The sequence below is a fragment of the Antedon bifida genome, chromosome 3 (genome assembly GCF_963402885.1).
Source record: "Antedon bifida chromosome 3, ecAntBifi1.1, whole genome shotgun sequence".
Classification (NCBI taxonomy): domain Eukaryota; kingdom Metazoa; phylum Echinodermata; class Crinoidea; order Comatulida; family Antedonidae; genus Antedon; species Antedon bifida.
The window spans coordinates 12,866,799-12,879,465 of record NC_136228.1 but is presented as its reverse complement, the minus strand read 5'-3'; the positions used below and the strand labels follow the sequence as shown (position 1 = coordinate 12,879,465).

At 35.5% G+C, this 12,667-nt stretch overlaps 1 protein-coding gene and 1 long non-coding RNA gene across 2 annotated transcripts in view; one reads left to right on the top strand and one right to left on the bottom strand.

Annotated features, from left to right (window-relative positions):
• Positions 1–12,667, bottom strand: part of LOC144838616 (uncharacterized) — a 311,214-nt gene that overhangs the window by 229,358 nt on the left and 69,189 nt on the right. The window lies entirely within an intron of this gene.
• LOC144837050 (2-aminoethanethiol dioxygenase-like) lies at positions 1,098–2,243 on the top strand. Its single transcript, XM_078692033.1, has one exon. The coding sequence runs from the start codon at positions 1,098–1,100 to the stop codon at positions 1,824–1,826; it is 729 nt and encodes a 242-aa protein (XP_078548159.1). The 3' UTR covers positions 1,827–2,243.

Below are 12,667 nucleotides of genomic sequence, written 5' to 3'. Positions count from 1 at the left end.
TATCAGTATCAATCCAGTTACTCTTCAATATTTCCAAACAATTCTTTACATGCAACAACTTCTGCTGTTTCCAACAGTTATTTCTTCCGTCAATTTACATTCACAATTTTAATTAATCCTCAGTAATCTCAACAATTAACAGTTCTACATTTAAGTACAGCCTTATAGTATTACTTCCAACTCACAATTTATTAACTTCATGTATATCACTTTATTTCCTTTCTGCTTCAGCTCTATATCACCATAATTATCTCCAACTCACAATTTATTACTTCATGTATATCTCTTTATTTCCTTTCTGCTTCAGCTCTATATCACCATAATTCAATTACTTCTTCTCCTGTACGTCTTAGTTTCTCATATCAATATTCACCTATCCCTTTCTGGCTTAACATAACATAGCCCTCCTTCTCTGTCTCCTCTCAATTTCCATCTACCTCAAAATTCCCTCAATTATCCACATATCACCACCTTATCCTTCTCCACCAATCAGCAACTCACACACTAACTTAACTCTTATACCTCTCCTCCAATCAGCAAACACCACACAATCCTTCTCTGCAACACAAAAACTCTGCTCCACTGGCTTCACACAATAGCTTCCTAAAACAAAAGAAAGGTTCAAATAGTGAAAACAAAAGGAAAAGTAAGAATGACTTGCAAAATATATACACAACTTTATGTCACTTGTGACAACCATGATAAGTTTTGTTTTGTTTTTATTACATGTAATGTACAGTAATAATGATTGAAAATTGTTGCACAAAATATCCTTGATTTTAACCAACATTTTGTTCGAAATCGGACAAAAAAACCCAATAATACAGTAATAATTTTAATGGAAATATATTATTTTCCTTTATTAATAATGATTAAATTTACAAATGGATAATCAGGTGGATGAGTAATTAACACAAGTTTAACTTTTAATTTAATTATTGTCTCCTTTCATCCATTGGAGTTTAGCAATAAAGTTATTGTACAGTAAATTGATTAAACAAGTACAGTAATTGTAACTTTTTTGTGTATTTTGTATTGCATGCCGCCCTCTATATTACACAGATAATAGCAATCCTTCCCATCATTCACTTTTTAAAATGGCAGCGTCGACGATAAACAAAGTTGTAAGCGCTGCTCGGGAAACGTTTAAGACCATTTTGTCGGATAAAACTGTGTTAATGGAACATTTACAGAAACTTAAAATCTGTTGTAATGAGATTAAAGCATCGGATTTGAATATAACCGCTGGGGTTACGCAGGAACTGTTTTCATCGTCTATGCCTGCTGATTGTAAGCTCCCGCCGGTTTCGTACATGCATCTGTACGAGGATGAGGGGCTTTCGATGGGTGTTTTTTTTCTGAGAGGAGGTAGTCGCATTCCTTTGCACAATCATCCTAACATGTACGGATTGTGCAAAGTTTTGTATGGTACCATTAATGTTCAAAGTTTTTCACCTATAGTAAAAGATAATAATTTAGATATTCCAGAATTCTATGAATTCCAACAACAAGATAGGCCAACAACACCACGAGAACTTTTGACACCTACGAAGCACTACTTGACCGATAACGTTACCTCAGATTCGGATGTATGTTTGCTGCTCCCGGACGTTGGCAACTGTCATGAATTAAAAGCTGTTGATGGACCGGCTGCGTTTGTGGATATTTTGGCCCCTCCTTACGCCCCCGATGAAGGCAGAGACTGTATGTATTATAAGTTGTTGACGGCAAAAAAAGGAGGAGACATTAAATGGTTGTTGGAGATTCCGCCACCGGCTGAATTTTGGACTGATGAAATACCATATACTGGCCCTGAAATAAAATAAACATAAAATATTATTGTTCTCTTAGAAAGAGAAATGTATGTTCCTTGTCAGTATATGGGTTTCTAAGATTAAGAAGTATATATTATTAATAATAATTTATATAAGTTAAGTTAAGAACTTATAAATTTAAAAATTACAATCCAAAAAAGATAATATATCTTGAACACTTCCCGGAAGTGGGACTATATTGTTTGTAATTGAATTGGCTCCTAGGCTAATTATTGCAGATAAATGAATATGTTGAATGAAAGAGTTTTAATTAATACAAATATTATGTGTATATACTGTAAGAACAAAAACTAAATAACAATACTGAACCGTATATTTGAGAGTGTCTATGTGCGCTGTGTACTAAGATGAGAATTTAACCAGTAGCCTCTAGCATACCGTAAATATTTTGTTGAATGAAAGAGTTTTAATTAATAAAAGATAATGTGTATATACTGTGAATCGTATGTGTGTGAGTGTCTCTATGTGCGCAGTGTACTAGAGATGCGAATTTAACCAGTGTCAAATATTTGATATATTTACACCATATCTCGTAACAATGTTGATTTTCGCGTTGCTGTTCTATTGTTAAGTCAACTGAAGCTATTGTTAATTGAAAGGCTTGTTACATAACCATTACACCAAAACTCGCATACACTCCATGCTTATAGTGAAATTAGCCTAAATCAAAAACCGCATTAAGACACAAATATATATATATTTTTCCCCGGAGAAATCTTATGTAGAATAATTTTACAGTAGGCGGAGGTATGCACTCTCGGAGTGGCTTTCTAGTTTTATATGTATCTACACATAATCTATGGATCAGATGTAATACGGTATTTTACAATTAATTATTAAATTCAAATTTATTTATTTATTCAGCTTTTCACTAAAATGCATATACATTAATAGACACATATTAGTGAAGCATAGGACCAACAGGTGGTAAACATTAAAGCTCTGTCTACACTATCAAACTAGTTTGACCAAAAAAGTATGATGTGCCCAAATACGGTAGTGATATGAGGTCATCATGTCCATATATGGGCACATCACATGTTTTTGTTACATAAAGCTTGATAGTGTAGACAGGGCTTTAAACGGTCCAGTGCACAATGAAAACGTTATGTATGAAATTATATTATGTATGACGTTTTTCCTTTTAAGCAAATGCAGAAAAAATGTTGTACCAAAAGTGACGCAAGATAAACAGTGTTGGAGAGTGAATGGAAAACATCTATAACATTACTTACGTATGATGTAACGTATGATGTAATGTAAGTACAAACCATCCTTTCTTTTAAAACATAGTATATACTGTAATATAATTGCAAAATGACTCGCTTATAAATAAATAGGTATTGAAAAGATAGACCTTAACACCTACACAACAGTCGGAAAAAGAAATAAAATGTGCCTTAAAATAATAACTGCAACAATGATTGCTACTGTATTTATTTTGGGCGGCAGGTGTAGAATAGGGTCGATCGGTGGGGGCGTCAATTTGAGTTGTAAAAAATAGCCTAAATATCAACAACACCATTGTCAACTAACTTATGTTTGATACGCGACACGGACTTAATGGTCTACTTATATTATGGTATGACAAGCGATTATATTATGGTATGACATGGAGAACTATTTCTAACTTATTTCTCCATGGGTATGACAAGCGATTTGGAAAGTGATGGGATGGTTGAATTAACATTATATATAATTCTAAAAAGATAATTATTTTGTTTGTTAAATATGAAATACATGACATGAAACCGCAACAGTATGCCTACTGTTGTTGGGAAGTAAATAAAAAGTAGGTAACTTGACCAATCACAAGCAATGGATTATCCCAACTTTCACTTGTCATTAGTCAAGCGTTGCGCTCGCGTCCAACTACTCATGTTTGATTGGCGACACGGACTTAATGGTCTACTTATAATATTATGGTATGACAAGCGATTTGGAAAGTGATGGTTGAATTAACATTATATAATACAAACAATTTAAAACACAGTCTGAAAAGATAATTATTTTGTTGTTATAGGCGTGACTTGAAACCGCAACAGATATGCCTTGTTTGTTTATCGTCGCTTTTTAAAATATAAAATGTTAAATGTATTATTCTGGTCCTCAAGCTTAACTGGAAACTGAGGAAATTCGGATTATGCCCTCCACGGACCCACGGCAGCCAGCAGTGCAGCGCCTACCAGATCAGCACACCGGGAGACGATCCCCTACTCTTTTTGGAATAGTGTACAAAGTTCTTCAACGTGCACTGTTAAGTACACGGGACCAACGGCTTTACATCCCATCCGAAGGATGAGTCAATGAGAGTAAAGCATCTTGCCTAAGGATGCAATTAGTATGGTACAGATAACCTCGAACCCATGCCTATCACATGCTAGTCCGATATTATCATTACACCATCACTCTCTGGTGTATACTTTACAGCACCCGCCGATATTTCTAGACGGATTTTCATCCAGAACCCAACCGGGCCCAACGTTGCTTTACTTTGGTGATCTGACGGATCGTATATTATTTTCTTTAAAAAGAGTTGGAAATACCACATTACCGGCCCTTCTTTTGCCCCTTTTAGATACATGATTAAATAAAGTCCTATTTAGCGCCCTACTCTCTTTCAAATTCGTGTAAATTATGTATTAAATAAAAATAATAAAATTCAATTGACGTTAAAATGTCATTGATTGGCTTCTTGTGACGTTCTGTATATTGACACATTGTCCTGGCATTGTTCTCTATGTGTAATGTGCCTAATGAACACGTCACGTTGTTACGTCAAAAATAATGATGTCTTTAACCTGTTTGTGTAATGTATTGTTTGTGTCTTCCACCGCGAACTCCACATATTAATTAAATTTTCTGTAGAAATAAGTCGAGTAAATTATTGTTCAATAATAAATCTAACGTATTAATTGTGTTTATTTGTTTAAAAATAAATTGTTCATGTAGAAGTGACAAAACTTAACATCCACCACTTGAGAATGGATAAGAATTTTGAAAAAGACTTATTGAACCTTGAATATTCGTCTTATCAGTGGCGTGACGGCTATGAGCACTCACTTGCTAAACCCAGGGGCCCGGAGCCAGAGGAAAAAACAGGCATTAAAATATGGGTTCTAGCCTAAACCCTGCGTTACGCCACTGGTCTGTATCTAGTAGTCTCATCTAGCTGCGTGTTTGTACACCAACTCTTCATTATTATAACTCCCATGTGAATCTAATAATTTTAACGTTAAAACCTGTTTGAAACAGATACCGTATCCTTATATTCTCCGATCAACGCCCGTGAATGTTTATCCAGTTACATGGCTACCATGTGAACGGCGGCAGGTCTCCTAAGGTCTTTAAAATCGAGTTATGAGGCTAGTGCTACAATGTAAGTGTCTTTAATTATGCTGGTAGTGATTGAAGTGTTTTTTTTTCTCTAAAAAGGAGATTATCTTATTTTCTACGTCATTCAGTTATCGTTGTCATTTTGCGTCATATCCTGGATACTCCCATTCAAAAGGGGAATTCCTTACTGTTTTTATTTTTTTATTACATAATATTCATCTATAGGTCCCGTCAGTGTATCTTGAAAGCGACCTTTAGAGGGACCCTTGAGTATGGCCTAAAGAGTATTGTTCTCCAATAACTGATTCTTATCAGTTATGTTAAAATGAAGCTACGTCATATCTTGTTTTTAGGGAAATCCCCTGTCTAACGCCACCGATGACGTCATTTGTAACATTAATTATTCCCATGTATAATGATAATACACATGTAATAGGCCTGTAAGTTGATGACCTCCATGCTAAGCACAAAGTTCGTATTGTAAGGGAGATGTTTATGATAAAAGCGTGGGATGACTGTTAGTCCTGACGGAGGAGGAATTATGAGGGTTGAAATTAGGCTACCATTCTCATTCTCATCATCATTAGACGTAATATTACAACATGGCCGTAAACTTGATTGACATTTTAAAAGTTCATTGGCAGCGTTTAGTTGTATACACTTGTGGGCATTTGGAATCAACAGGGTTCAACGCACCTGTCGTACATGTACTACATGAGCATGTCTATCCGGGATCGGAATACGACAGATCGTCAACATTGTCACGTGCCGTACCAAATTTCTATTGTGTCGTACATTCATGAGCATGTCTATCCGGGATCGGAATACGACAGATCGTCAACATTGTCACGTGCCGTACCAAATTTCTATTGTGTCGTACATTCATGAGCATGTCTATCCGGGATCGGAATACGACAGATCGTCAACATTGTCACGTGCCGTACCAAATTTCTATTGTGTCGTACATTCATGAGCATGTCTATCCGGGATCGGAATACGACAGATCGTCAACATTGTCACGTGCCGTACCAAATTTCTATTGTGTCGTACATTCATGAGCATGTCTATCCGGGATCGGAATACGACAGATCGTCAACATTGTCACGTGCCGTACCAAATTTCTATTGTGTCGTACATTCATGAGCATGTCTATCCGGGATCGGAATACGACAGATCGTCAACATTGTCACGTGTCGTACCAAATTTCTATTGTGTCGTACATTCATGAGCATGTCTATCCGGGATCGGAATACGACAGATCGTCAACATTGTCACGTGTCGTACCAAATGTCCTATTGTGGCTAAATTAAACTTATCATATATTATAGTGTAGGCCTATTGCATTAAAATAATAGCTTGTAGTATCAAACAAACTCGTTCAGGTTCTGGCTTTTGCGTTTCATTCCAATTTACGACGCGTCATCATAAGAATTGAACGTCGCCGTTGAATTACGTGAAACGGAACAAGTGTGAATTTATGTATAGCTTTGAGTCGAGATTACAGTGGATAAGGTGGAGTACATCATCGCTCACGTCACACTCCAGTTCTACTGGAATTAATATCGGGTAAATAAAAATAAAGCATTGACTACGAAATTAGTCGACGTCAACTCGGCCGAACAATAGCGCATACGATCCTTGAGCCGAGTGTGACGTAATATTACGCGTCGTAGAGAGTAAATCATCAGTGATCAATATGAGTGATTACAATACAGCAGGTATATTTATACGAAATCTGATGCAAATGCGAGCTATCTACGTTGTCTACAACTCATTAACTACTTAAGATTGCGACCGATGACAACAATCGTGTAGTATTTATAGCGTTGTGGTTAATATTTATTACTGCAAGCGACTAGCTCATTCAAATGACAGATTTTGTACTTTATTTTTTAATTTAGGCCTAAAACTACAATATATTATTATTATTCTTGACCTATACGGAAATAAAAATAGGCTTAAAGTATAAAATTATCGGATGTTTGCTATTGTATTACAACGATAGAGTAAAAATTAGCGTTTTTTCATGTATTGATCACATAACTCTTGGTGAATATAATGTTCAAAATAACATCATTAGATTTTTACAACTATATGATTTTTGCCAAAAGTATTCACTTATGTTTGATGATTTATTTATTCGATTGATCAAGCCGAACAATTGTTTGTTAAATTGCAAAATAAAGACCAAACAAAACGGAAATTACCTGGAAGCGAAACTAGAAAAAGAGTATCGGTGACGGTAGATAAAATTTATTCAACACCCTCTATCCGGTTTGTTTTAAGTTCGGGTAAGTGTCGTTAGCACAGTTATCGATCGCTTGTTGGTGGATAGGAACCAACCATATATCCGGGTAGTGAACTTTAGAAAACGCGTACACTTGCCCAAGTCTGTATTATTGTTATTATTGTTATTATTGTCTTTTTTATGTTTGTCCACCAGTCGGCGTTTCGATTTTTGTCAAGTAGTATACGTATGAAACGCCATATGTGCCAAAAATATTTATCTTTTTACTAATATTTAAGTCAAAACACGGTTTGAATACTAATAAATAAGTAGATGAAAATATTAATACGCATGCGCATTAGTGAACGCTTTAGATTCGCGCGAATAAATTCGTCTAGTGGGAAGAAACGTAACCGGGTTACTTATTTTTCAGGCGTGACGACGTGCGTCAAATTTCCCCTCACCAAAATAATAAGCTTGTCAAATGTTGAATCGAGATATTAGGATGGACTCTGCTGGGATAGGATTTGGTAACGCTAAAGTAACTTGAATCGGTTGGTGACTTTCTGCCCACGAAACACAAGCTCTTGAATAGTTCATGTCAGGACACATAATAACAGCTGATTTATGAATCCAAAAAGCTGTCCCTCTTGATGACCTTTATACAGTGCGCGCACATAGCGCGTGGGAGCGCTCATTAACAATTCTGGTTCACACGGGCGGCGGAGCGTAATATAATATACTTGTGTGCCGTTTTACTTTGAAAAGTAAAGTAAGTACTGTCTGTAAAATCAATGATCTTAGAAACTTTGGGGTAAAATCGTTTGGTGGCGTTGAATGTTGAGATATTAAACCAATTTATTTATTCATCACCTCAATAACCTCCGTGAGCGGCCACCTCCCGTAAGCGGCCACCTTCTAACGCACTTTCAAAAGCCCGTTTGTTCGAATCCTATCTAATTAGTGCATTCGGTATCTCCCGTAAGCGGCCGCGGCCACTTTTTTTTAAACTAAAAATTAGACTTTTAGACTGGTAAATTACCTCCCGTAAGCGGCCACCTGATCGATCTATCGTATTGAACAAAAATACAATTTCGATACTTATTGTGTTTTATATATTAGCTTTATTTGAAAGCCGTTTTAAACATTTCTGTAAAGAACATTCCTGTGTTTTTAGATGAGAAAAATACACAGATTTTGACCAACCATTTTCATATGATAAAAGCTTTTAAAATTTGTTTGAAAATCATAAATAATACTAAAGCATAACATACAATTAGCTGGAGAATGTAGAGGCCCGTTGCGTTGCGTTGCACGAAAATATCGTGCAGCCATAATACGTGATTTTGGCCCTACTATCTGCAGAACCTCCCGTAAGCGTTCACCTCCCGTAAGCGGCCACTTTTCCCGGTCCCAAGGGTGGCCGCTTACGGGAGGTTCAACACTGTAGATGAAAATCATGTATTTAAGTTTGTTGCCTTATCTACATCCTAGAACTTTGTACGCATGCCCACTGGGGTTGAAACTCCGTCGTGCGCGTCTTTACTACCGGACGGAAGTAAAACCGGGGCGTGACTTATTATTGAATGTAGTTTTACTCTTTCTTTGTTGTTTTTCTTTTATTTGTGTTTTACACGTGTGTACAATAGTATTTGTTTATATTATAAACCCTAGCCTTGACCTGCTTTTGCAAAAGGAGGATATAGAATCTCATTAATTACAATTTATAGATTAAAATTAGGGTTTGAATGTTTATATTTATTTTAATGTTATATACTGTAGGCCACATCCTTTATCGAAAAATACCTCAAATATTACACGTGATTTTTCTTAGCCTACTCAATATTTTTAATTTCATATTTTTTTAAAATATACTTCCTGTCGTTTGTTTGTTTTGAGAAAAATGTCACTGAAGGCGTGTCCTGAATATAAAGATGTCACTAATAGGGGTGTCCTGAATATAAAGATGCCACTAATAGGAGTGTCGTGAATATAAAGATGTCACTAATAAGTGTGTCCTGAATATAAAGATGCCACTAATAGGGTGTCCTGAATATAAAGATGTCACTAACAGGGGTGGTCTGAATATAAAGATGTCACTAATAAGTGTGTCCTGAATATAAAGATGCCACTAATAGGAGTGTCCTGGATATAAAGAAGCCACTAATAGGGGTGTCCTGAATATAGATGCCACTAATATAAGGGTCTCCTGCTGAATATTAGGGATGTCTCAAAAGAGGGATTTCTACTGTATTACTCTAATCATTTTGTATTTCACATAATTCTATTTAATCAAATTCATACAAAAACTTTTAAAACATTAAAATTAATATGTCTTTTTACGGACAGGAAATTTAGAAGGTAAAGAGCAGGAGCACGTAGACGTTAACTTTAATGCAATTTAATTTCCAACAAGTACGTTAGCGCACAACTGAACTATGCTGTTATGCAAATGAGTAGAATGTTGACGTCATCCGTTAAAGTTAACGTTTACGTGCTCGTGCGAAAGCTCCCTAATTTTACCTGTACTGATTATCAAAATTAAGCTAAACTGTCTGGAGCTTTAAAATATGAGACAAAAAAATATAATTGTGTCGCTTTTATCATTTTTTGTTCGTTATACAATAAAGGTATAAAGGTATTTATATTTTTACTCAAACTGAGGACATTCGGATTAGGCACTCTACTGACCCACGGCAGCCAGCAGTACAGTGCCTACTAGATCTTTACACATTCTTTGCGAATAATTTAGTGTACCAAGTTCTTTAACGTGCACTATGTACATGGGACTAACGGCTTTACGTCCCATCCGAAGGACGAGGCAATGAGAGTAAAGCATCTTGCCTAAGGATACAGTTAATACAACAAAATAATTTCGTTTGTTGTGAAATACGAATTATTGTTACGAATGTGTTAATTTACTAAACGCGCTACATTTGACATGGGGCAAACGAGACACACAGATTGGTTAACAAAGCAATTACAACGTGGTTGATACACAGTTATTAAATTTAAAGAAGCTTTTAAATGTTAGTTTTTGGGGGTGTAAATCTCTTAACGAGTACTAAGCCATGTCGTTATCTTGTAATTACTAAGTTTTAACCCCACGCCGATATTCGTCGTTGGTCAACGGAGTGCATAACACACCTCCTACGCCACAACTAATTGTTACGGTACTCTAAACACTGTTAACATAATAATAATAATTATGTTGATTGCACGACAAAAAGATTGCTACACTGCGACCCTGTTCTGAGTTTTTTTGCGCATATTGGTAGCTTTCACGTGCCTAACGTCGATCGGTTTATTGACATGCGCAAGCGATCGTAATACGCGCTCTCTGTTGTTACGTCGTACAAATACTGGAGGACTTTTTTTCAATCTGCTATAGCTCCTCAGAGTGTATCCTGCGTATTCTTTATTTTTCACACAAAATTCATAACCATATAAAAATAAATTAAAGTACAATAAAAGTGTGAAAAACAGGATTACCACAAACAAGCATTTGACCCGTTGCATCCCTTAACTTAAAATATAACTTCAATGAATTACACAAATGTTTTTACATAAGTTAAAATGGTTTATTTGAAAAAAAATTAACTTTATAAGAGATGACCAGCCCTGTCATCGCCTAATGACTAGTGACCCGGTAGTGCTGGTTAGACACGGTGATCATTTTCCTGTTCAGACGTGTTCATTAGCAAAGCGGAAGATTTTAGCTAATGTAAGATTATAAACATCTTTAAACCTCCTCCTGAATTTCTGGTCAATTTTAGAGTAGGAGTCATTATTAGAGAGTCAGTGCAGTTTCCAACCTTAAAACCCTCTTCTTTAAATCCATACCTTGTCTCTTTTATAATACTAGATGTCCATTTTGCATTCTGTTATTTAGGCCACATTAATTCATCCGATTCTCATACTATACTATATCTCCAAATTTATCTCAAAATTTATTTCGAGTATGCAAAATTCTGTAATACACTGTAAAAAGTAATTCGGATTTTACACCATATTTTCGTGTAATTTGTTTCCTCATCATTGGAGTAAACTCTCATTTTCCTTCAAATTGTGTTTAAGTTTTTAAGGTTGTCAGTACCCCACACGGTGGAAAACTATAATATTCCCTTTGAAGTAATCTTATAAGATTACACATTCGGCATGACTAAAGTCCGACGGTCACACTACGAAAGGGGTACACTTTTCCTCCAAAAGCGCCAGAATATTGTATTGCCCTATACACAAGTCACGTGTCACATTAAATGTAGGCTATGCATGTACCGCATGTATGTTAAAGTAATGTCAAATTTACGGTCTTATGATACATTCTTCTCATGTGATACATATATGACACTGTATCACAGAAGTTGCCTATGATACTGTACAGAATTATAGATACAATACTAAAAATTGGCTAAAAAAAAAACCGCGTTTTTAATTCGAGAGTCGAAATTGGTTAGAATGTCGCATGTGTAACACATGCTATAAATCATGCTGTTATTATAGGCATTTTACGCTTGGCTTTCCATTATGTGGGCGGGTAAATCCTGATAACTCTCAGACAATAGTTTTAAAATGTTATCTATATTTATATTAAACATAATAGCTAAAGATTTATTATTACTTAACATTAAATGTTCACTGTCCGTTCCAATTGACATCAGTCGCAAAACGTTCTGAAAAAGAACAATTTTATGATAGGCCTATGTCTTTTCTTTCATTTTTCTTTCATTTACCCAAAAATATAAAATATAGACATTTTAACATAAAGTAAACATAATATATCAAGGGAAGGGCTAAAAATAGTTAAAACTATAAATCAAGTTCAGCCCTCAAAATTGAAAAATAAATAGCTATGTATACAAAAAAATAAATAAATAAGGGCTACCTTTCTAAAATGAATATGCATAACACATTTTCTTTGACAATAATGTATAAGCAGAAGAAATTCTAACCCATAATTATTTATTTATCCTGTAATTGGTGTTCACACTGTCGGATGGAATGAAATAAATACATTTTAAAACATATATTGATTTTAAATCAAGTGATGGGTTGATTGTTTTTGTATGTATATTATAGCTTCTTATCTTAGTACATCAAAAATCACGTATAGCTCGATTTATTGGACGCAACGCAACAAAGTCGTAAGCTCGCTGCATGCATGTAATTTGACCGTACCAATCACGACGCGATGTGGATTGTCTGAACTGTCGTCTGTGATTGGTCAACTCACTTGCGTTTTGTATACGCCATTGCGCTGCGCCCAAGT

What these genes read in the sequence shown, in the direction of transcription:
- LOC144837050 (XM_078692033.1), top strand. Translation starts at nt 1,098, where the DNA reads ATGGCAGCGTCGACGATAAACAAAGTTGTAAGCGCTGCTCGGGAAACG.